Source organism: Dermacentor albipictus, chromosome 2 (genome assembly GCF_038994185.2).
Source record: "Dermacentor albipictus isolate Rhodes 1998 colony chromosome 2, USDA_Dalb.pri_finalv2, whole genome shotgun sequence".
NCBI lineage: Eukaryota > Metazoa > Arthropoda > Arachnida > Ixodida > Ixodidae > Dermacentor > Dermacentor albipictus.
Genome location: NC_091822.1, coordinates 101538155 through 101563846, shown reverse-complemented (window position 1 = coordinate 101563846; position 25692 = coordinate 101538155). Strand labels below are relative to the sequence as shown.

Below are 25692 nucleotides of genomic sequence, written 5' to 3'. Positions count from 1 at the left end.
CACTGGCACTTTGAGGCTATAGTGCTAAGAGGTGTCGGCAGGGCACAACACCTTTCAAGACAACACAGAAACAACGTATACGAAGCTCTACAACGGCTGTTTTAAGTCGTGTGCCTAGTGCAGACCTAGAGGAGGTCCTGTAGAGTTTGGCGTGTTAGTCATCTTTATTTGTGAGTGTTTCTTGTGTCTCTGTGTTTGTAAATTTTCTGAATATTTTCTCATCTTTCTTAATTATTCTCACTCTTTATTAATATTACACCATCATATTTTGCCCCAAACACATGGAGCAGCCTGCCAAGCGTTGGACTTGGCCAGAATGACGCTAACATCAATATTAAGTGAAGGTGAATTTGTAGGCTACTGCTCCAGAATACTAACTAAATAGGTTATTGCTTCCATGAGCATAGGCTTCATAACAAAGAAGCAGCCTACAAACGAGAGAAGTTTGGCGACGCCAACTTGGCGTTCAAGAACCAGTCTCCCTTCATCCCCATTGTGATGTCATATCTTGACAACCGTCTGCATGCTTAAGCCTAGTTGTCACTGAACAAGGAAAACATTTCATTTAAAGTAAATATTTTATAAGCCAACTAGTTTTGATATTCTTTTGCAGAAGGTGCATAAACAGGTAAGGTTATTTTGAAATCTGTGACACTACCTTGAAATATCGGTGGAGCGTTTGTGCCCCAAAATGAAAGAAAAGGAAATCTTTGCCCATAAAAGTGAATACAAATAGAGTTTGAAAAGAGTCAAAGAGAGAAAGGTCTCGATTGAATTAGATATTTATGTGCAGGGTTTGAAAGTGATACTTCTTCTAATGTGGTTTCGTGTTGCTGTTTATTGTTTCATTAAATGGTCACTATCATATGAACTGACGGTTTCCCGCTGCCTTAGGTTGACGACAGCTGAGAAAGACCGCACTAATTGACGTAACGTACAACACTCCGATATGAGCGCATGAAGAAAGAGCGAAACATCAAAGTTATCCGCTCTGATTCAGCTGTTTTCGACAACTTTGTCTTTCTACTGTTTGCTAAGCGAATGGTGTTAGCAGCTAACGAGAGGAAATAACGCCTGGACGTAGTGCTAAATGCCCCACCCGAGGCACATAAAGATAACGCCATAGTTAGTCGAATTTTGCATGCTGCAGCAGTTATAGGCGAATTTCTGGGTTCTTCGTGAACGAGGAATAAACCTTCAAGTTGATGCAAAGATAAGCGGCCAACTCAGACATCAGAACTACGCATACGCGCTTTGCTACCCGAAAGCTCTGTTGCGAGGCGTCTGCAACGCGGACCCGTTGATGCGCAACTCTTATCCACAAGATAATTGTGGCTTACACACTATCAGCTCCGAGCTTAAGAATAATTATCTGGAGTAAAACGCGGCTGCTGAATTCGCTCGTATCGGATTGTTACTCCACTCCTTAAGTGGGTCCGCTTGCTTACGTACGATCTGAAGCTAGTTGTCTGACTGGCAGCTATCTTAATCACGTGCCCCTGATTACGCACGTTCAAATGCAGAGGGCGTTAGCGCTGGTGTATTTTCATATCGTACCCATTTGGCACCGTTTACGATATGGAGTCGTTAATTATCAACGAAGCGCTGTCATTGCTCAGCATGACTGTTGCACTTCTGGCGCCTGCCTCACTTTTGTAATGAAGTCGTCTCCTGGCATTTATTATGAACTGTACTCCGTTACCTCTTCCCTGTGAAGGGTCTTGAGAGGTCGCTTTACGTCCAGGCTCTAGCACTTCATCAGAGGTGAGTGGGCATTGTGATGTGCTGTGGGCAGAACATCTTTAGACATCGCACATGTACATAGTTTACCACACACTATCATAGTCAATTGGACTAACTTTCACATCCATCCTTTACCTCCTCTATTTCTCCGGCGTGTGGGTAGGCTAAAATCAGAGACAACATGCCTCTATTTTTCGCACATGAAAAAACATTCTTCCACTCTCCCAAGGGAGTTTGATAAACGGAACATGAATTTTTCACACCATGGCACATCATCCTCCACGCTGAAGACTACGGTCACGCATCTGCCTATGCAACGCCTCATTCTTCCATTTCGCATAAAGAAAATCACCTTCTCGCCATGACATCACTGGTGTTGTCGGGTTCGTAACTGCATTATTTGCAGCAATCTCCCATCAACAAAGAAATGCAATGTCGGGAAGCTCTGGTCTTAATGACTAGAGACTACTTCTTTGAGCTCTCCACCGCCAACCACCATACGCGACCATACGCAGCCTGCCAAAGCTACAGGCAGGCTTTTGAATTTCTGGCCGTCGTCCTTGACTTCAGTGTGTCCGATGCTGAAGTAAGTTTTAATCGCATTGAAATTGCGCCTGCAAATACATGGCACGATGTAAGCAATAATTTCCCTAACCTTATATATAGATAACCCTATGGCAAATCAAGTAACCTGCTAGTGTTCATTTTCGCAAATTTTAAACAATGGTACCCGCGCACTCATACCTAGCTTCATATTTCCCACTTGGATAAGTGTCTTCATAAAGCACGCTGTAGGTTTCTTGCTGGATCCGACAGTGAGTTGGAATATTTGCTTGTGAAGAAACTAAACACGAACAAACAGGCCTATAACTTTCGCGTTTCGAGCACGAACTTTTAGAGAAGGTCTTTTTTCTGGTGAATTAGCTGTAAGCGTTGCTACTTAACATGTGATTTCGTGGCATGGTGAATGTTGTTTCGTTGACAAAGGTAATATTTATATTAAACTCGCATTTCTCCTTAGCAGACAACTAGTTCCTTCGTTTGTCTCGTACAAAGATTGCTGTAACTTCGATCACACTTTCTTTTAGCTAGGGGCAACAGTTTTATCACGCAAGCTTGATAAGGAAAGACAATCTTCATTTTGAGTTAATATCCGGGCGAATATAAGCACAGTTAAAGTCATGCATGCTCTCAGCGCAGTCACTGACATCGTTACGTTGCTAAAAGTATTTTTTTTTTTGCCACGGCTGAGTAAACCACTCCCATTAAACGCGACGTGCGGAGAATTGTTTTGGACTCCGTAATAATCAGAGATATGACCATAATAGGCAGGGAGATGTCACATGACGCAGCAGGTATCGTCACCGCCCAGCGGAGCCGTTTGACAATACTGTGTGCGGTGACCCCTAGCGGCAGTGGCATCATCCTCGAAGCTGCGGTGGCAGCGCCAGCAAAAGAGGCGTCGGCAGGACCAGCAGGCGTCCACCTTGTTGCTGGTGTTACGCTCCAGGCGTGCCTTGCATGACGGGCACAGGACCCGTTTTCCGGGGTCTTCGTTGAGCCATGACTGCGCGTAGGCAAATAAGCGCAAACATTGTAGAGCAACAGAACTCGTCTATTAAGTGCTTTCTATATCGAGAGCGTTACTACAGGCGGAACCATTCCGAAACCGCATTTAACCGGAGGGATGTTGCTTCAATATTCGAGGGAAAATGACGGCGGACAGCTTGAACGTATCTCTATGGAGCTGGTTATCGTTATGACGAGGTTTTAATTTATGAGAATGTGACGCTAAGAAGACACATCCCTGAAGACTTACTATAACAATATGCTGAGGCTGTGCGAGCCGCTTTGGTTTTCCCAAAACTGGCATGGGACTGCATTATGATCATGGCCGGTCTCTGTGGTCTGATTCACGTGCATCAAGTGTCAAACGTTAGAATGATACATGTTAGTGAGACACTTATCGAATATCAACGACATGAGCTACGGAAATGAGAGCACTAAAAAAACCCCTCGAGTGGTCACGTTCCAGCGCAGTGGCAAGCGCGTCGCGTTTTCACGGTTACAGAGTGCTTGCATACCTTGTCATTGGCACCATTCGGCGACATGGTGTCTTTGAAAGTGGCGCACGAGATTCCGTAGTGGTACAGCGACCGGCAGCTGCAGGAAAACGTGCAGACGATGATCATCGCTCTGTGTTACACTACGGACGAGCCGCAAGGCGCGACGTGATAACGAGGCTGTGGGTGCTGGTAACAATACTGAAGGCAACACAGGAGATTACGTTTCGTGGTTCATGACTTACGCAAATCAGGTTGTGTACATAACCACCGTCATTATGAACTTGCACGTATGCCATGGGAACGCAATATTTATGCTCGGCGGCAAGCTTTGTAGACTTTTCGGTGGGTTACATCACAGAAAGCGGCGAGAGTCAGGAAGAAGCGGAAAGTCAAAGTATGAATCCGCTTTTTTTTAATTTACAGCTTAAGTATTTCGCTATCTGAACTGCAAGTCGCAGCAACAAATGTGTTCGCAAAAGCGAATGCTCCACATTGATTTACACGGGCACGTTTCATTGATGGCAGTTTGACATCTTTAGCTAGTCAAGTTGCGTCGCAAACTCAAAAGTTAGCCTACACGACAACGAATAAAGAAAAAATAAATGGTGCCGGAAATCGTGCAATAAAGGTCACATTTCAAATCCAAGGGCACCCTGGAGTCTGTTTTGACGTTACCGCAGACATTAAAAGGGTGCTAGAATAGAATAAAGCAACGAGGGCAAAAATAAAAAAAACCGGAACGTGGAAAATTATAGCATTTTCGCAGGAGAGGTTTATGACGTCTTGTAAAACGCCAGGGAACCAGGTGCCTCCGAGTGGTTTAAAAATCCTAAGAAAATGTTCCAAAAGCCAGGGGAACTCATGCTTCAAAGTGTTGTTTACACTGGCTTTACTCAACAACAAAGTATAACAAAAACATAGACGTTTCGCCACCTATGCGGGTGGCATCGTCAGTACACAATGGCAACAAATGAGGAATACATCCTATTTATCTATGAAAGTGCCGTAAACATACGGCAGGGGGCCACGGTTAGAGTTACATGAAGATTGATTACGACGGATGAACCATGATTCTACGAACTTTCTTGGGCCCCATCGGTGTTCCCGTGCTAGTGTGGTTACATTGTTAAAATCAAACATGTGTCCCTTTGATAAACAATGATCAACCAATTCTGTCTTGGCACGTGTAGCATGGGTGGCTTTCGTAGCATCTCTTAGATGTTCCTTGATACGGGTGCGACGTCGCCGCCCTGTCTCGCCAATGTAGCTGGCATCACAGTCCGAGCAGTTGACCTTGTAGACGACACCACTTTGTTCGTCCGGAGGTGTGCGGTCCTTTGGCTTCGGGAACACGTTTGCCAACGTGTACGAGGGTTTAAACACAGTTCGAACACCTAAAGGCCGTAAAGCCCTGCGCACTGCTTCTGATACACCGCGGACATACGGAATGCACACAAAGGAAGCTGGCCTTTCGGCCAGCTTCCGCATAGGTGGCGAAACGTCTATGTTTTTGTTATACTTTGTTGTTGAGTAAAGCCAGTGTAAACAACACTTTGAAGCATAAAAATCCTAAATCCAAACTTAAGTTAATATTCCTATAGCCGCAAGAAAACGAAAAAAGAAGGCACCCGAATTCTTCATGGTGTCCACGTTTTCGTCTTTATGGCATTTTGCACTACAGTGCTGGAAGACGGCCGAGCATTCGATAGTGTTTAAGTCAGAAGACCCGTTCCTACAGCTTACATGGTGTGAGAAACAAACCACGGCTGGGAAGGTGGCACCAGTCCCAAAGCGGACGTCATTCCACGATTCTAAAGGGATGTGTGTAATCTTGAATAAAATGTCTCTCTCACAGTTAATTGACATCGTATGGCTTTCCCATATCGCTCTTCTCTCTCTCTTTTATGCTGAGGTCTACCATGTTAGGTCGAATGATATGTGTTGGGAAACACACTTGCGGGTTTTTCCCATCGCTTATTATTACCCTAGATTAATTGACAGTGCCAAAGAGTAGACTGACTTCATGCTAAGCATGGTGGTAGCACTAGCGTTTCGTTCAAGAAGCGTACTCCGTTTTTACCATGAGAAACAATCTACCCATTGAGATCAAAAGGCAGGGTGGCGGGAACAACGACAACAAGAAGAAAAAAAGGACGAGCAAACGTGCCCCCCAGCATTCCACTAAAGTTCACTGGAGGAATCCACCGTAACATCGTCCTCGGCATTGTCCTCATTGTTGTCTTCAATCCTACGTGTAACAGCAACGCAGGGATCCCTACTGTCATTATGGCGGCAAAAGGGGCGCCGCGCATGCATGTTGAACGGGGTGAAATTGGTCTATTGCAGGTTTCAGAAGTGCGCCAGCGGAAGTTCCACTCACCGGAAGCAGACGGCGTTGGTGCATCCGGGGCAAACGTGCACGTTGCCCAGGACGTGCACGCCCTGTGCCTCGGCGTCCACTTTGGAATCCAGCGCAAAGTGGCATTCGGGTGTCGGACAGGGCAGCCATCTTCCGCCCAAGTCCGCTGCGACGCTGCACTCGAACGACCTTCGTGCGAGGTCACTCAGCAAATCCTGGTTGTTGCCCGTCACGTGGGTAATGTCGGCTTTCGCCCACGGTGAGGCGCAGTCCTGAAGTCGCGAAGAATGCGGCACCGACGGTTCGCTATTAGTGGAATCCGTAAGAACTGAAGATTACACTCTAAGGAAAGCTTGCAACCTTTGGGGGCTATCTGGTCTGCAAACTAATAAGAAAAAGTTATCTTGCGTGCCTTTCTTCTTTCATGCTCCGTGTCCTGTATTTTCACGCCCCAAATGGTGCGTACGGATTAGGATGACAGCGTTTTTGATGGGAAAATAGGGAGTGCGGAATGACAAAGAAAGGAACTGCATGCGAGATAGATGAGCAGTAATGTTCGGGGGTAAGATAAGCACTAAAGAGTGTAAAACGTTTCTTTAGAGTGCACCAAAAGCACAGATGACGCAGTGATGAATATACAGCAATCTTTTAAGCGACATTGAAAGACAGTTTTAGTGACGGAATAGCATTTAAGGCTGCCAAAACATTGTTTGAAAGTGACATTTTATGTGATTCTTCACAAAAATTGGTGGATATTACTGGAGAGAATGGAACTTGGGTGTTATTGAAAATTTGAAGCTTCACACCGGTGCGTCAGTGTGCCTTCGCGCATTTAAATGGGTCTTGTCGTACTTGGTTCGTATTGCTGCAAGCTATGTTGTTAGGTTGGATGCTTTCTTTCCTTTCAAATTTATTGAAACCCACTTTTAGCGATAAGCGGTAAGCTATACCGAAGTAGACGCTCTATATATGTGTTTCCCCATATATTATGGTACATGCCCGATATATCTACAGTAGAGGGGCATGTGGACAATCAGTGTGAAATGTTGTACGTTTTCATATAATATATCATATATGTTTCATATCATATATAGCATGCGCCACGTCATATTTAGGAACATACGGGTCAATATGAGATCTCCACAAGTTCATATGGGACCACAGGATACATTGCGTGTAAGCTTTTTCTATATGGGAAAATCAGATGCGTTTACCAGGTACTGCAAAGAGCGACGGTGTTGTGCATGGTGTGCAGGGCCACCAACATCTGCATTCAAGTACTTGTAGCAGCCCAACTTTTACCGGTTAGCTCGCATATTAGTCCCTAATCAAGAGGTCCTTCAAATTCCGTCAAGCTTTGCGCTTTCCGCCTTAATGAAGAAGAAATGTTGCTGTTATCACAAAAAAAGATGGAAAATAAAGATGTGGATAGCTGAGAAGAGCGCTTTCCTGCACATTACGCACCTTTTCGAAGCACGCCAAAGGCAGGGGAGCTCTCTTGAAGACAAGCAGCAGGCAGGATCCGCAGTGCCAATGACCGCACAGCTCGAGACGGTGCCCACTCCCTGAGAGCCGGTCCTTTTGAGCGTCGCCTGGTGGCAGTCGGCAGATGGGGCAGCGCTCTCCGGCATCGGCCGTCGATTTTTCGTCCACTCTACTCTTCGGCAGCTGGCTCACAAGTCGTTCGGCCTGCGTCAACAACAACAACAACAACAACAACAAAAGAGCTGAGACATTTGTCGCCGAGTGGGCACGAAGTGTTCTTTCAAGTCGCCACGACATTTCGCAGCAATGCTGTTAAGGGGTGTTCCACCACGATGCTCTTGCAGTTTGTGTCGAAGCAACGAAAGTGCTCGTACGGCCTGGGCACCAGGAGGAAATTACAACGGAGATAACAGAAGCGCATAGCTAGGATATCGTGGAGCATTTAATAAGGCTTAACAAAGCTTAAGTATAGCAACGCAATTGCAACAGATGTAGTGAATCGTTTGCCTATGTCTTGAGTCTTGCCAACGGAGCCCTTATACTTCGGGCGTATGCGAGAATTTCCTCATCGGCATCTCGGCTGCCTTTGAGGAATAAAATGCTCGCATCGGCAGATTTTATCGAGTGAATCGCTCGAGTGATGGATGTTGATGCAGAGGTTGATAAATGTGAACCACTTATTTTATAATGCAGTGCTTGATGAACCGTCAGTGGTAGCAAATTTCTTATTTCTTTTGGCACTGGCACATGCACTTGCGCATTTGGTGGTAGTTTTCGGAGAGTTGAAAGCTTTCTTATATGTTAAAAGGGCGGTATCCTAATCAGTTGCTCAACCACGTGCAAGCATGGTGCTTCTTTTGATCCCATTGGCGGTGAAAGTCATTCTTTTTTGCTCCGGTAAAAAAAAAAGAAAGAAAACGAAAGGCACCGCGGTGACGAGAAGGCAAGGACGCGAGTGGCCTCTATTGTGTTAGCGACAAAATAAACTTCTGTGCGATGAAAAAAGAAAAAAAAATGAAAAATTTAACTGAAAAGTAAGCCTCAGATTACGGCGGCTCTAAGGAGATATTTGAAAGCTCAAATTGGTGGACTTTATTTCCCCAATGATGGTCTGCGTTAATATGACATTTTCAGTGCATCCTACGAACCTTATACTGTGACTGCTTTTAAACCCATTTTCGGTTGGGAAACATGTGACTAGCAAAGTCAAGCGACTTCGTTGATGCGATACACCCCTTTGCGTTTCTAATGCATGCATCAGTTTTACGTTTTCAAAGGCTCAGTTTTTTGACGTTTCCATGTCTTTACGAATTACTGCACTTGGTAAGGCCTTACCGCTATGATAGCTGCATCTGTTCCGAGAATCTCGACCGTTTCGAACTGACCATCGAACGTGGCAGCATCCAGCTTGCATTCTCTGGCTAGGTACCAAGGGTCATCCCCAAATGTGGCGATGAAGGACTTCAGCACAGTAAACCCTTCTCCGACGAGTGCCAATCTCTTCCTCTGCCGCTTCTCCTGCGCAAAAAGTCATACATTGGCTGTTAACTTGCGATTAACAGTAGTTCCTGAACAGGGCTTCTACTGCTGCTGCTCGGAAGGTTTGTTTTAGGCGGCGGGGGTGAGGTAAATCAGTTTATTGCGAGAAGCTACGAGAGAGTTGTTTTGTGCGCAGCCTGGTTAACCTGTCTCGGGGAGGAATCGCATAGAGGCCGAATGAAAAGACGGGGCAATAGACAGTCCATGCCTTTCACATTTCCAGGTGAAAGGAATGCAAGCTAAAATAACGTAGGAGGAAGAACTACGAGTGCCGATTAAGCGAATTACCGCTGGTTATTGCAACCACTACCCCGCAATTTAAGCTCGAGATTTCAAAGATTTACACCGTAACAACATTTGTTCATTTTCGTGATCCGCTGCTCATACTGTTTCAGAAATCGTTTGTCCTCCCGTTTTCAGTTTCTCGAGCTCGCATTCAGACTTGCGCTCACGTGCCGACTTGACCGTTGCGGTGGGAACTCTTGTTTTCCACCCCAGAGGTACGTAAGCGTACGAAGAAAAAACGCGCAGGACAGTCATTGCTAGTTTACAATATCTACGTTTCTTTTCGCGCTGTGCAACTACATCAGGAAGTCGTAGAAACTCGCCAGAGCTTCCCCGCTCAAACAAGAGCCAGTGCGCGAAAGCCTTTTGCATGTCGCCACACTCAAAGATGAAGGTGTTTTGCACATGGAAAGCACCTGTTGTACAGTGAGTGCAAGGATGGCTGATATAATTGCGTGGCAACAAAAAAGCGGCCGTTTAAAGGGACCGACCACCGCCCGGGACGTGTCCTGAAAGTTTGATGGGACCTAAAGAAACCGCGATTCACAGGGATTGAGTATTCTGTTCACAATTTAAGTAGGTCTTATAATTTGGGGCAGAAAGCTGCAAAATGAAAAGGGTATGCGACGCGAACTGGCGGTCAAACCTTGGTTCTGATAGATGGATGCCAGCACATTACTGTACGTAGGTTGGCTGTTATTAACTGCACAATAGCGATCGTTTAAAGTCGGAGTCTTCATGACACACATGCATTTGCGCTTTATTGTATGAGTATTACGACATTATTGGAATCACGCTAGCGAGCGGTGCTGCCTCCGTGGCAGCGAGTGGAACGGCAGACCCTTGGGGAGTCGTGGTGCCGCTGGGCGCATGTGAGTGATTTTGCACGCGCGCGAGTTTGCGGACGCGTACCCGGAGTTTTGTGACCTCGCTGCGAGATGGAAAAGACTCACCTAATGTACCGTAAGTGGGTGCCAGTGCTACACGAATAGCATTACTGGCGTACCCTATACTGGGTCCCCCAGTGCCGGCGTATAATCGCTTATAGCGCTCAATTATTACTATTTCCGGCGTGTTTCCAGCGTACGAACTCGAGATCATCATGACGACTGCAGACCGCAAAATCCTGGCAAAGAATATTCGACTGCCTTTTCTGCGTTACTACTGCAGGAATGCGCACGCTGACCAGTAAGATTTCCGCTGCAAAAAAAAAAAAATCGAATACCGCAGCAATTGGTTATGGGTCGTTCAGAAAAACGTGCCAATATTGCAAGTCGCTGACCTGGTGCAAGGCGAAAGCTAGCAATTGCGACTTATTGCTACTCATTTTGGCTTCAAAGATAATTGTTTCTGCCTCTCCGCTGTACTTTGTAGTTAGCGCTGTGCCTTCATTTGCTTCTATATTCCACTTGCTATAATAGGAAGTTGAATGACAATACCTTAACGCAGTGGAAAAGACGGTTACTGAAACGCAATTTTTGCGGGTACACTTACAAGCAGTTGATCTTAAAAACGATAACCTGGCCATATTATACATTTTCAGAAACTTTCACATCATTGGAATCTACAAGTTACCAGTTCTTCAAGCAATGCGGATCACTGCTTATTTCAGTGTTGCACATAGCTATTTCACTTCGAGAATTGACGCTTAATGACGATATTTACTTTGGTTTTCGAAGCCGTGTTCTTCGTATTCGCGACGCATGCCTTGCTACGTTCAACGCAAGCGTTCTAGTTTTTATTGCTATGGTCTCCTAGCGAGACTGAGGTAACTCACGACAACACTCACATGCAATTTGGCGTTGGGGATGACACACTATGGAAATACAAAGAATAGAGCCTTGCAGGGCTTTCTGTAGTATCACATGAATTAGCTGATCGCACTCATTATAGACAACTGTAGGGCATTCGAGAAACAATACGCATGCCATAATCGCATGCAGTGCTAGGTTATGAGATTGGCCTTCTTTGTGAGATTTAACCATTCGTTAACTTTACAAAGCACTCTTTAAATCCTTTAGGAGGAGTACGCTGAAGATTTTGCCGAAGCACTTACAGCGCCATAGCGCATCAGAGCTAGCAGCCACTCCTGACCATCAATCTAGATTCATACAGTGAACCGTATGGTCGATTCAATCCGCGCACGAGCTCGAAGGCTAAACTGCAGCAGATGGCGTTATTCAGTGGCACTGGGACACGTAACGCTTGTCCGCGGAGCAAACTGGAAACGCGCTGCACAGCCTGCATTGATGGGCATTTTTCTAACGATAGATTTCGCTTTTCTACACCTTTGGTCATTCACCATTGCTCGAACATGGCTCGGACGCTGCCGTTGCGGCCGGGTGGGCCATTCAATGCGGCCCATGGTGAAAAGAAAACGAAGGGGAATGCGGATGGAATGGAACGTGATAAATCCCTAGCCCAGCTTCAATAGCAAATATATCAACGCGACCTCGCACCAAAATGTAAAGATGTTTACACCCTGAAGGGTGCTTTCGTGTTGCACTGGTAACACCGTTACCGTTATGGTCTTACAAAAATTATAGAAAACGACAACAGAGCTCTAACTAGACGTGCGATGAGAAATAAATAGTTGAAAACTATGTAATCATTCTGACAGCTTTGGGCGCAAAGAAATATCCGGCAGGAGAGTTTGATATCTCTCCCCGTAAATTCTCTTGCCGGATATTTGTGTGCGCCCAAGGCTGTCAGAACAATTACATAGTTTTCAACTACGTCTTTTGTCATCGCACGTCTAGTTGGAGCTCGGTTATCGGCCTCTATAAATTTTTGCAACGCCTTGATGGTAAGGGTGCTACCAGTGCTAGAAGAAAAAACCCGTAACGGAGTAAACATTTCTGCAGCGTATGGCATTAAACAGGACCTAGACTGCTCGGTCCTCTTTGTTTTCGGCAACTCACCCATGCCTTGGTGTGCCTCTTCAGCATCTCGCTGGCTGCCGCGACAAGCTGCGCTTCGCCAACCAAGCGGGCGTCGCCGGGCTTGCGGTACACGTAGATGCCACCGTCGGGCGCCACGGCCTTCAACACTTCCACGACTCGCTCAGGGCGCACGCGGGAGTCGACACGCGGGGCGTCGGGGCCCAGGATCATTCTGTTGAAAAGGTGCACAGCCTTGTGAAAATCGTTGAGGTTGTTAGCCTTTAGCTTGACGCGAACCGCACTTTCACCGCAAGGTGTCGCGTCGCACTTGATGTTATCCTCAGGACGAAGTCCTTCTTGACGACGAAGCTCCTCTTCGATTTGGCCCTGAATCGCTTCGAAGAAGGAGCATGGGAAGTACAGTGTTTCCTCCACGAGAATGTGTATCGCCATCGGCAACGTGGCAACACCGTCCTCAGCTTTCCGGTCGACGGGAACTGGCGAGCCCCGGAGCAACGTGCAGGCGCCCTGAGCTGCGTTGGGATCCTCGAAGCAGAGCCACCCTTTCTCAATATAATCTTCCATCCTCGGAGTGTTGAGAACCAGTTTGGGACTGCGTTCATGGAGTTCTTCGTCAAAGAGTTTCTGTACAGCGTCCCCTAATGCTCGCAGCTTCTCGACAGGCGTCTTGCGTGCAGCTTCACGTACGAGGCTTACCTTCTTGACGTCTACTGCTAGCGACGAGCGTATAAGACCTTCCAGCGCCGACTGGCTCGCCGTCGAAGGCAAGCCCGTGATGTACAATTGGCAGGATACCTTCTTGTCGCGATGGATAGTCACTGTGTTGTTGTCAAAGCGGACTCTGAGGGGCAGCCGCGCCACCACGCGGTCGTGCGATTCCTGGTCCGGCAACTGGGCAAACGCGGTCCCCGAGCACAGACGGCGAGGTAGTGAGATTTGGGCGTGGAACGCTGGTCTTCGCTCCCTTTGCTCTTCACGGTACTCGAGAGAGTCGCCCTTAACGGTTACTTTTAGGTCGCCGCCCTGTTCAGAGAGCGTGCGGTAGGCACTGTCGGCTTCTCGCGCCGTTTTATAGGTGATCTCAAAGGTGGCGTCTTCTTTCATGTAGCGGTACAGGACTATCTCTCCCAGTTCGTTCACCCTTCTGCAAAACTCGGAGTGCGTCACCCTCACGTCGTACGCTAGTATAGTCCGGAAGGCAGTCGGCGCGAGCAGTTCGTCGATGTGACCTCCGATGCCGAGAACGGCGAGCACGGGACGTTCCTCGTAGGGAGATCTAGCCGGTGTGAGAAAGACTTCCCGGTCCTTTCTGGACAGTTTTGTTACCTGCTCGCTGACGATGCTCCGAAGGCACTGTAGAGCTTCGAAGCAGTACTTTTCTTGTCCTCTTATCACGACACACTGTCTCACTGCGTCCCGTTCGAGGTGACCCTTACTGTCATCTGTGGCTATTCGCAGCTTTTCCTCAATGACCTGCAGCGCACTTGTCGAGTTGAACTGATGGTTCCAGATTAGCTTTCCCACGGGACCAAATCGTTCCACAAGTTCCTCATTCGTTTCTTCTGCACGGTAAACTTCACCGGTCGGTTCGCGCTTACAAAAGGACTCCGGCAAAGCGGCGAAGTTGAGTAGCTTTACCGTGTTATCGCCATGAACTTGAGCGAATAGACAACAGACGACGTTCTTCGGTTCCATCGCCTCGGTATCAAATAGCGACAATGGCGATACCTGCAAGTGATCGCCCAAAGTGGGGTGTTTGTAACCGTGTTGGTCCGCTTGCAGCAGGCCTTGGGGAAAAGACTGTGCAAGCAGTTCACCTAACGTGATTGTAGCGTTTTTCTCCTCCTTTGCTGAATCGGCACCGAGATTTCTGCCTTTGAACTCGGTGAACTCCTGCTGGATACTTCGAGCGGCGTTGTGAAGGTAGTTCATGAAGGCTTCGTTCACGTCATGCACATCGCACCAAGAGCTTTTCATTTTCTTGGGTACAACCAGCCAGTTCTTGTACAGCTGAATCACCCCTGAAAAGACGCTGGATCCGTCGGACACAGGGAAGTCGCGCTGATTACCGCCTTCTTTCAGCGGCCTGTAAGCCACAAGCAAGTCTTCGAAGACAAGGAGTGAAAGTAGAATCGAGTCCAGGGAGGGAGCCTTGCCCATTGAGCACAGCACAAGCATGCCAAGTCGGGGCTGTAGACTCGTCTGACACAGCCTAGCGCCCAGGTCAGTCGCTTGTCCTTCACCGTCTAACGCCCCGATCTGTTTAAGGGCAGTTTTTACTTCATCCAGCAGCGTCTTAGGGAGCTCATTGACAAAGAGAGCGTCGGAGGTCTTCTGCTGGGTGAAAAGACGAAGAACTATGTCCTCCAAGTACTTCGAGCTGTGTAAGTGAGCTGGCGATGAAGGGACTAATGCAGCTCTACTGTAGAGGCGGTAGCAAGTCCCGCATTCGTGTGTTCCTGCTAAATATCTTCTCCCTTCTGCCTCAGTTTCAGTGACGTAAGCGAGCTGCATGACGAAAATTCCAGACCGGTAAACGGTCTTCAGCGTTAGGCCACTGTCAACGACGCAACGCACACGCAGTGCACTCACGACTGCGTCGGGACATTCCACGGCAAAGATCACCCTCCAGCATGCTTTCCGCAGAGGGTCGTTCTTGAGAGGAAATTTTGTCCAGCTAGAGGACAATACTTCGTGGGCAATAGCCACGTCAAACTTTTCCTCCCGAACTTTCTGACCCAAAAAGCCATCCGCAAGAATAGCGTCTGCGAGGGATGGAAGAAACACAAGAACGTCTCCGCCGGCCGGTGCTTCTGCCGTCTGGCAGAATTCGAAAGCTGTGCAGACACATGCCATCACTCTATTTGTCGGCTTGCCTTTCCAGATGACATCTACTGGAAACGTGAGGACGCACCGGATAATGTCGGTTTCTAGACAAAACTCCTCTTGGATCCGTCCGCAGGCATCGGACTGATTGCCGCACAAGACTACACCGACTTTAGACACGAAATATTTCCGGATTATTGCCAGCACAGCCCGCTGGTAAGCGGTGTCTTCTTGCAGCTCATCGACGATGATGGCCTGGAAGTCAAAGAGTTCCATATCGCGGCGAAGAAACTCTTGAAAGAAGTGTCGCGCGCTAGTGAAAACAACTGCGTTTTCAGAGTTGACCTTTTCGGTAGTGCTGAGCCAGCAATGCACGGGTCCCAATCCGCTCACAGATCCCGCGTGTTTCGAGCACTGCTCGGCTGTGAAATCACTGGCTTGTACACTAAGGACACGGAAGTTCAAATCTTGCGCATACGACGCCACTTCGAGTGCTGCTTCGGATCCCGGTGACGAGATCAGGAACACTACTTTGCGCCCAGACAAAGTTTCGAGAATTGTTGATTTTACGCTGTAAACGACTGAGCCCCTTTTGAGCCTAGCGATTTCAGTGGCTGTGGCGTCGTCAGCTTGTTGAGGCGACTGAGGCAAATCAGAAATGATCTTCAAGAAATGGGTCAGCTGAGCCTCGTAAATTGTGGCCTGATATTCATACGCCGCCTGTAACATTGGCGCAGTTTTTTCGTCTCCCTGAAGGCTACGAATTCTTTTCTTCACAGCTTCAAGTTTCGCTTTGTGATTAGTTATTGCAGATTTAACCTTCGAAGCCCGACTCGGCTGTTCTGGTGTTAATTTTTCGACTTCTTGAGTGGTGTCTTTTGAAATTATTCCTAAGCAGACCGGCACGTCCTCGTCATCCACTAGCGGATGGTTGAGAGCTTCAACTGCTTCCCTCGCCTTGGTGGCGCTTGGATAAACGAGGCACACGATGTCTTTGCCGCCGCAGGCAACCTCGAGTGTAAAATCCTGTGGTACGTTGAGGTGCGACAAGTACTCTTTCCAATATACCGCGTTAGTAGGCTCTCTGGGAACTAGTAAACCCACTTTCGTGCGGAAGGATGGGTGCTCGCCTGTGTCTGGGGCTTGATTCTTTATCTTCGTCACTTTCTCTATCATTTTATCTTCTTGAACACGGGCGCCGACTGACGCAACGCTCTTCTTCAGGTCGTTCTTTCTTTCCTTGTCTTTTCCTTCATTTCGAAGGCCGGACGAAAGCGCTTTGGCTGCCTTTGATCCATAGCTGCTTTTGAGGTCCGCCAGGAACGCGCTGTAACTGATGCTCTCGTTCGCCGCGTCCCTCAGCGCTCTCTTGGCCTGTTCGTTGTGAATGAGCACGACGTCGATGTGGTCCGTGTACCGCATCTCGTGTATTTCGGCCGCGAAGTCCACGTCGCCCGAGATGAGCACGATGCGCGAGCCCGTCAACTTGTGTGCGTCCGAGAAGCGGCGCAGCACAGTGCGAAGCTTCTCGTCGGCCGCGTTCTTCTGGTCACCCGGAACGTGTATCACCGTCACCAGTGCCTCGTTTAGCTCGGCGATCACGGCAGGGCTCATGCGCGCGGTATCGCAGGCGACCACAAAGTCCGCCTCGCGGTATCCCGCGTAGAACCTTTGGCGCACCTTGAGCACGATCTCGTACGCCGGAACTCCGTTGGGCACCGCGCAGTTCTCGATGTCCCAGAAGACGCTGATCATGCTGGTCAACAACGAAGCACCCGCCGCGACCGGCCGGCACGGCTCGAAGCTGACGTTCCTCTGCAACGGAACTCTGCGTTTGATGACAGCTTCCGTTCGGTCGACCAAATCCTTCCGCTCGCGAGAGGAAGCCGCATTTTCGCCGTCGTTGCCATGCCGGGCGGTGAAGCCAGCGTGTCGGTGCGTCGCGTAGTCGCCGTCGGCGTACTGACTCCTGGCGTCGCTGACCTCGGAAACGCTGTGCGCGCAGCTTTCGGAGAGCACCGACCGGTCGCAATCGTTGTTCATACGACGCACAGCTCGTTTGAAGTGCAGCAAGCTCTCGCCGGCGGTCAACGGCACGTTACCCTCACGACGGTGGCCTGGAGTGTCCAACCAACTGCTCCACCCACCGCCGCGTCCTCTTCTCGGATGTGCAGCGTCTCGAGGAGACCTACCGCGGTCGTGCAGCTCACGACCTCGTGCTCCGCCCGCGTAACCGTGGCGGGGCGAGCCATGCTCATATCGCTGGTTGTTGTAGCCGCCGGTCCCGCCGTAGCCATAGTGCTGACGTTGGTGAATATCACCGGGGGGACCCATTGGGTGTCGGGCTCCTCGGCTGGCACCGTATTGCCATGCGGGATCGTAGTAATCGGGCCTGGGGAGGCAGAAATACGTGCTTAATTTCTTGGAGATACCATAAGAAAGTTCAATGAAGTTGCATACGATGACAGACGTGGCTAAATTAAACACGGTTTCATTAAGTTGTCAGTTCTAAAGCAACGCTACCTTGGCGAACCCTCACACACTTAGCTCTCCTTAGCTGCTGCTGCTATGTGCTGCTGCCTTGCTGGATAACTCACACAGAAAATAAGGGCTACATGACTTTGGATGGATCTTCGATCTCCAAGGTCAACAACCCGATGATGTAACCGTTAGGCCTCGATCGCATGCATACTTCTCATGTGCCGAAACAAACTGGCTCTTTGAGGCGCTTTCTGAGTGCGTCCGGTCGTGTAGGACACGCGACCGCACGGGCACACACTACAGTTTCTATCAGGCCATATGCACACCCCGCGCGAACATCACATCACATTAATGTTGTAATGCGTGCGGTTCATGACGATAGCACTGCACTAGATTACACGTTGCATAGCATGTAAAGTTTTCGCAGGAGTGTAATCGTCTACGCGTTGTTTTTGTAAACGTTTAAAATGTTTTACAATTGGTTAGAGAAATATTAGCGCTTTGCTTGGCTAGTTAAGCTCTGCACCAACAGGTTGGCTGGACCGTGCAGACCGATCAGGCAGCTCACGTACGTCTGCGCTAAAGTACCTTCATCAGCTTGAGTTTATGCCTCCCGCCATCCGTCGAAACGCCCAGCTCACCTGTGGTTACCGGAATACCAGACGCGTTCGGCGCTGCGACAAAATGCTCGCAACACACGCTGCTTCAATAGCTCTCGCTGGGGATCGACTGCCAAGCAGCTGGCGGAGAGTTAGGAAATACTTCGTGCGCTCGCTCCTAAAGAACCGGAAGTCGACGACATGACATACTATCATGACAAAAAGCCAGTGAAGGCGCAGCTTAGCCCCGATCACTCTGCGAACGAGTTGAGGAGAAAATTCATGACTATGGGGGAGGGTAACATGTAATCGTCCGTAGCTCTCTTAATATGAGACGCTTCACACAAATTGTGGTGCGAATGATTAACTTTAGTTGTTCCCTACGCGTCTACAAAATGTGTCCGAGCCGTTTCATGCGCAGTTTAACAAGACGACCGTTGCATCTGCGCAATATTTTAGTATTCTTTTTAAATAATATCAGTGCTATGTGTTTTTATACTTGTATAATCGCTGAATGTTATTCGCTGTCCTGAAGTAGTTAGCATATATAATTTCTGTACGTGTAGCTTACATAAGAAATTTAAATTGAAGAACAAATTATTCGTTCATGGTAGCTAATTTGCAAAAAGAAAGTTCCAAGTTACTATTCACGACACGGCGAAAGTTGCGTCATTAGAGCAGTTTGTTTAGATCTAGGTAAGTAGAGATGTTTCTAGACTCTGTCGTTTCTTTTAAATAGTTACTAGGGTAACAATTTGAACTAAATATATTTGCTTTTCTAGAAATTCGCATTAGACAAGTATAAATGAAAATGATGCTCCATTAATTTCTAGTTCGTTTTGTTTTACTGGGTTAAGATTAAGGTGAATACTTCTGCCTTGTTGCCTCTATCGATCATTTTGTGACCGTTTCCCGGGATTGCTCGTTCACTCGCTCTGATATAGCGGCCTGATATTGCGCATAGTGATTTCGTTGCATATATGCTTCGTATCCGTGATTACAAAGTATTTTAACTGGCTTTGAACTTGTGCAGCAGCTGCCCAGGAAGCTTTTACACGGAGACCCCTTGGTCTGTATTCCTGTATGCACGGAAAAATACTTAGCTCGGTGATTCTTATCCAAATACACGCAAACGGAGAAATCAATTTGCTTGGTACTCACTGCAGCATATTTGTTGAGCCTTATGTGCCTTGAAAGAAAACATATCTAGTGGCTCGTGGGAGATAACTTTTTCTTTCACTGGCAGTGTGTTTTTAAAAATTGCTGGGAATCGCCAAGCTTTCGGAAATAAAAGCTACCAAACTCACAACTGTGTAACTTAGCAATGAAAAACGACATCACAATTCTCTACACTTTTGCACACGTTTCTGTACACCCACTGCCACCGAGAACAGGTGGTCAAGGTGCTTAGACTGCGGCCACGCACACCGGCAGCAGAGGATGCCGCGCATGCATGGTTGAAGTTGCCTGGAGCAGTGGACGCAGTGGTGAAGGTACAAAGCTGCCTGTGAAGAAGCGCGTTCTTCTGGCTAACCACGTTTAGGTACGACACTGCTAAAACTGCTTATTGCCTCTGCGTTGAAAGGGAGTGCCGCCGATGTTAGTTCGCTGTTCTAGCAACGCTCCTCTCGCGCACGTGGAGAAAAATGGCTGTGGCATAGCTAACGTTGAGCCCAGGATGCGAAGCATACTAGCCTTTATTTTAGTTGTTGAACCACTGTTTAGCCTGGTGAACTGCTGTTGCTTGGCTATATTTGGTTCGGCTAGACGAAGAAACAACTCATGCAGGCGAGCGCACGAGCTGAGACCCACCCGGCTATGTAGCTACGCGGCCGCAAGCGAGCGCACGAGTTGAGCCTCCGCTTTTGCAGCTGTTATGACGTCATATGGTAGCTACGCGGCCGCGCGCGGCGCAGCAAGGAAGAGCGTGGTTGTGCGGCTGGTATGCTTCGCATAAAAAGGAAGGAAAAGCAGAGGCGGGTGTAGAAGTTGCTGCTGCAGCTATGTTGTTGCGCTGGTAAGCACGAACGCGTGGGAACAAATGCCAACCGCGGCGGCCGCATTTCCAAGGGAGTGAAATGCAAACACGCCCGTGTCCCGTGCATTGAGGGCAGGTTAAAGATCCCCTGGTGGTCAAAGCTTATCCGTAGCCCCCCCCCCCCCCCCCCCCCCCCCCAGTGCGGCGTACCTCATAACCAAATCGTGGTTCTGGCACGTAAAACCCCAGAATTCAATTCAAAGCCAAGTGCATGGATGTTCTCCCTTATTAAAAAAAAAAGGATGTCCGCAGTCGAAAATGCTAAGAAGCGTAATGTTTCTGAGAATGTGGTCCATGCTAAAAAGATTCCGCATTCATTCCACCCCCTTCATAGGCTCCCGCTGTATGTCATTTCATGCCACTTAGGCAGCGCATCAATGCCCCCTAATTTTCGTCAGGGGAATCCCGAGAACACCTGGAGCTATTGAAACAGGCACGTTATATTCAACTAGGTACAGCGTTCCCAAAGCCGGCAAACACATAAAACCATATTGCGTTCGCTGCTGCAGCCTGATTGCATGGCTAGAAAGTAACCACTCTAGCATTGCTTACCTGAATCTGACACTGACTGAATGTAATTAAGAGTTAGTATCCTGAATCTGGCAGACAAATAACTAACCGCCGAACCTGTTTGAGTAGCTCTCGGCTCGCAAGTCCACCTGGCCTCCAAATCTTCCTCCGCGAGCTGGCGGTGGTCCGCGAAAACTGGTTTCTTCAAATGCACCTCCGCTGGCTCCATAGCGGTGGCGTGCCTGGTAGTGGTCCCTTGCCCGGTAGTCACCATGTCGATTCATAGTGTAGAGCAGGATGCACTCACTTGCGGTGTAAGAAAGAGCGCAAGTTACTTTTGAGGCATGCACGCACACAACCAAACCTAGAACGTACGAATCAAACAGTTATGTGTGGCTATATATGTTAATATATACTGTAAGCCGAAAGGCTCTTTAAGATTGGGATTGGGCTCCTTGGTTTCCTTTCGTCTCGTTCATATATGATGAAAAAAATGATGAAAATAAATATTCACAAGTTCAAGAACAACAACAGCAGTATTAATTTACAAACGCTTCGGCCAAGGACAGGCCTTCATCAGAATTGCGATAATCAGAGTGGCTCTGATGGAGACCGGGCCACCAGCCGAAATGTTTGTAAGGTAACAGTATTTTTTTTTCTTGTTGCCCGTGTGGATATTTATTCGATTATTTTTTCTCCGGGTTCAGGGAACACTACTTTTCGACTTTACATCGACGTATACCCTGCAGGTGACGTCATGGACGCAGCCTCTCACCGTGCTAGTCCACAAACATGGCGGCCACCATAACGTCAGCGAATCGCAGCGTCGCGTGCGCTATCGTGAACAAGTGAAACGCGAAAAGCGAAGCGCGTGCCCGAAGCATAACGCCATCGATGAGTCACCCTTGTTAACATGCGCGCGCATATACGGCTTTCAGGCAAAGTGCGATGGACTCGCCTGCTGGCACCGTCGCCTATACACCACATTGATCGGTGCTTGTTTCCTCATACGACCCGCAGCTATAAGCTGCAGATTTGTGTCTCGTCCCGCTTCGCCACACAGCTTCACGAAAAACTAACTAGCCCAAGCCATCACCTTGCTCTACGGGACAGCTACAGCAGCAGGGCGCGCAGCCCCACCGTCGGCGTGAAAACCACATGCGTGCCCATCTGGACAAGGGTGACTGGCTGATGACGCGCTTTGTATACTATTCGTTGTGCTTTGCACAGAGTTTTTTTTACAATAGTTGGTATAGGGAATTCTGGCCCTGCGATCTTTCGGTCACCATGGGAATGATGGTGAGCACACGGACTTGTCTCATCTTCGTGCTTGTGGCCTCAGATGTTCCTGCGGTTTCGTTCAGTGCACTTTATCTGCCTGTATACACAATGAGCCGTTACGGATTGTAAATCATTACATTGTTTCTTTAATGCACTAGGAAATAAGACCCTGCGATAATGCACGATCACTACCAACTAACTGGAGCGGTACTGCCTTTCGAGGTGACCAAATCGACACGCACCGATTTGCCCGCTGGGAATTGTCCAGAATAGGAGGATTTCAATTGACGATTTTGATTTCCAGGAGGAAACTTCAATTGGCCAGGATGGGAGGATTTTAATGGATGTCGTTTTTTGCCATATTACCAGTGTTATCAATTTGTCTTTCGGCGGAAAACGTGCGGATCGTACAGCCTCGTTTCCTTACACGTGATGAGCGACCGAACAAGGACACACAATAAACAACGACCTAGCGCTACGTCTTTCTTATTTACACATCGTTTATAATGAGTCAATTCGAACTTGCATTTATTCTACACGCCCGTCTTTAATGCCACAGCATTACATATGCCCCATTACGCGAAAATCCGTCGGCGCAGTCGGCATGACCGAAAGATGGTGCCAAAAATGGCCGACAGCGCAAAGAGTAAAAGACGCTTCAAAAGGTGCTCGGATGGACTTCAAATTCCTCAAGGCGGTTAATGTAAGCAAAATAAGTTAATCGCTTTGAAAATAAACGTGGTTGAACTACGGTGTAGTTTGAAATCGAACCCGGACCTTCTGTGTGCGACGGGAGCACGCTTTCCCGACGCCACTGCGGCTCCACGGCTCTGGCTCCCAAAGGGTTGCAGCAAATAGCGACCCTTCTTCACAATCTCCCTCACTCTCTCTGACTAACGGTGTGCCTAGTGCTTGCCTCATTGCAAACGTCACCTCGCAGCCATCTGGCTGACTGAAAGTGTGGCCTAGTGCTTGTGTCAATGGGCAAGTGACGGTACAGCCAATGGGGAGGAGGTGGCGCCACGTCATGAGTATATAACGTGAATGCGTTCATGGCGTTCCGAGATCTAGAAACGAAAACATACTTTCGCATTTTCCCGTGTAAGCAGACTTAAGTGTATCTGCCGAAGTTTTTTATTTACGCTGTAGCGCAAAAGAGCGGCTACGATGACGTCAATGCAAGCCATTCATGTGTTGGTACTGTTTGTGTTGCTACTACCAGCGAGGGGCATGTTTCCATGCCTTAGCTCCATCCGTCATACTGTACTACATAAAGTTGCTCAACGTGACTCATGCACCACAGGTATCAGCGCCGATGACAGAACAAGCTAGACAGACATAATACGAGTGCTTGTACTATCTTCTATAGCACGGCATTCCATGGCATTCGATAATAGACTATCCCGATTTCCTACTCCCGTGACTCATTGTTAATGTTTGAACTGTTGATTGCAAATCATGCATGCAATTTTTCTTCGCATTACGGAAACAATATAACGGCGCTTATCCTACAGTTATTGCGCATAACCCGAGATTTTATGCAGAGCCAGTATTCTTCCAACAGCGTTGCTTACACTAACGGACAGTTTGCTTAGTTTCGAATACCACTCGGCTAGCACGTATCCACGCGATGTGCGCGCGCCATATTGGTGGCTTCAGCAATATAACTGTTTGTAACGTCATAAGACAATTGGCATGCACGTTCGAAATTGCTCATAATTATTGCACTTCATTGGAATGCCTAAAAAAAAACGAAAACAAAAGTGGCTTTTGAACCCGTACACACCGCAGCGCACAAGATAAAACGGGTACGCGTTAATCTTTCAGAGGTGTAGACCTATGCACCACGCGACAAAATGAAAATCACCGCAGATTTCAGTCCTTGTAAATAAAGACCTTTTACAGGCCTGCAAATTATTTTTTCCCAACCTTGTATTCCGGCGAACAATCGGTTTAGTTTTGCACAGGGAAAAATGCCACCCGAAGCGTCCCATTGTGTTAGGAATGGACCATGAAACTATACAACAACGCCTCGCTCCGCACCGAAGAAGCTCAAATAACCACGCTTTAAATGTAAGCCATACTGCAGGATCAGATCGCTTGAACACCGACAGGCTGTATGAAGCGAGAAGAACGTCCTCGCAACTCACCGTCTTCCAGCAAGTGTCGCGATCCCATATGCATCTGGCGACCGTGCTCAGTTTCTGCCGACGTCCCTCGTATGTGGCTGAGATGAGCGCTGTGAAAGCCGCGGCACCGTCGCACAGCGAGGCCTCGGTGACGAAAGGATATCGCGAATATCGGCGGTGGTCATGCGCTGAACGGCTCGCGCGCTGATAACCACTCGGCGTCGCTATAGAGACGTGATTAGTCTTGAAGGAAATAGGCGAGCGAGAGGAGCGGCGATGTGATGTCTGGCTTATTGCAGTGTGTGCGCGAGTAGCATATGCGCGCGTGCTGGACGCGGGCAGTTCTGCAGTAGGGTCTGCTATCTGTCACTGCCGTTCAGCTGAGCCGCGTCGCGTTTCTGCGCGAACGATTCGCCATGGAGAGCGCTGGGCGAAGCCCCTGTGATGTACGCGATGCGCTATTAAATGTTGTGGTAGAGAACGCAGCCCGCGAGTTTGACAGTTTTCTTCGATTGAGCTACAGCGGGCGTGCGGTCCAGCTTTTCATGCTGAGAGTATAGCGCCAGATCACGTAGCCTATAGCGATCGGAGCGTGCGTACCTCGTAGGAGACGTAACGCGTTCGCGGTGCTTTCTAGACGTCGTTTATTCCGAGACCACGTCCAGGAAGGATAGTTCGACCACGACGCCACATGCAGTGCATGACATGAGGGCGATTATGGGGAAGGCCCTTAGATATTGCATTCTAACGCTGTCAGATAAGATCAGATAAGTCTTGGCTTATCAAGTTCAATCATATCGTGGAACCGACGCTTGTAGCAGTACAAAGAAGGGGCGGAATCTGAGGCTTTGTCAGTTGTCCCTCTCACTCTCAGAATGCCACAAATAATTCCTCTTATTGCGGATATAGCAGCCATCGAAAGCATCCCCGTTGCTACGTCAACGACACGCAGCGTTGATGATAGGGTTTCTGTGAGGAGGATGCAGCGGAGTCCTCTTCGCACGTACTTTGCGAGCGTTACCGCTGTATGTTATCTCAGTGTCTGCCTGCGCTATCTCACATTCCGCCTATATCGGACAACAAAAGAGCGTTGTTTGACTGTTTTGGCCTGTTTTCTTGCACTACAGCATCGAAAAGACAGAGTTGTTCTTGCAGTCGGTCTGCGTGCAGGCTGGCATATCATGTCTGCTACAGGAGCATCCTCAAAAGCGAGTCATTTCAAGGCACCAGCACCCTAGAGAACCATACCTACGTAAACAGTGGACACTCGATCCGTTTCGCGGCCAAGCAAGTAAAGTATAAACCCATGCAAGCGATCTTGCGCGCGACAGTGACAAGCGATGCGAGGGAGATGGCTGTCGCGTTCGCTTCATCGCCTACAAGTCGTACCCCATGCGAGTGATGACTTCGAGCGACGTCTCCTCACTGTTGCCGGTATGAGGGCAGCA

The 25692-nt window shown here is 48.4% G+C and overlaps 1 protein-coding gene across 1 annotated transcript; it reads right to left on the bottom strand.

Annotated features, from left to right (window-relative positions):
* Nucleotides 1–377: 377 nt before the first annotated feature.
* Nucleotides 378–24907, bottom strand: LOC135911675 (uncharacterized). Its single transcript, XM_065444016.1, has 8 exons — nucleotides 24266–24907; nucleotides 20952–21140; nucleotides 12399–17598; nucleotides 8989–9171; nucleotides 7633–7857; nucleotides 6190–6440; nucleotides 3828–3906; nucleotides 378–3310 (listed from the first exon to the last, which is right to left on the bottom strand). The coding sequence occupies exons 2-8, from the start codon at nucleotides 21116–21118 to the stop codon at nucleotides 3083–3085; spliced, it is 6333 nt and encodes a 2110-aa protein (XP_065300088.1). The 5' UTR covers nucleotides 21119–21140; nucleotides 24266–24907; the 3' UTR covers nucleotides 378–3082.
* Nucleotides 24908–25692: the final 785 nt, after the last annotated feature.

Coding starts and splice junctions, on each gene's coding strand:
- LOC135911675 (XM_065444016.1), bottom strand. CDS start 21,118: ATGAATCGACATGGTGACTACCGGGCAAGGGACCACTACCAGGCACGC. Junction 9,172..12,398: donor AGAGGCACACCAAGGCATGG/GTGAGTTGCCGA, acceptor CTTTTTGCGCAG/GAGAAGCGGCAGAGGAAGAG. Junction 3,907..6,189: donor ACCAACGCCGTCTGCTTCCG/GTGAGTGGAACT, acceptor GTTTTCCTGCAG/CTGCCGGTCGCTGTACCACT.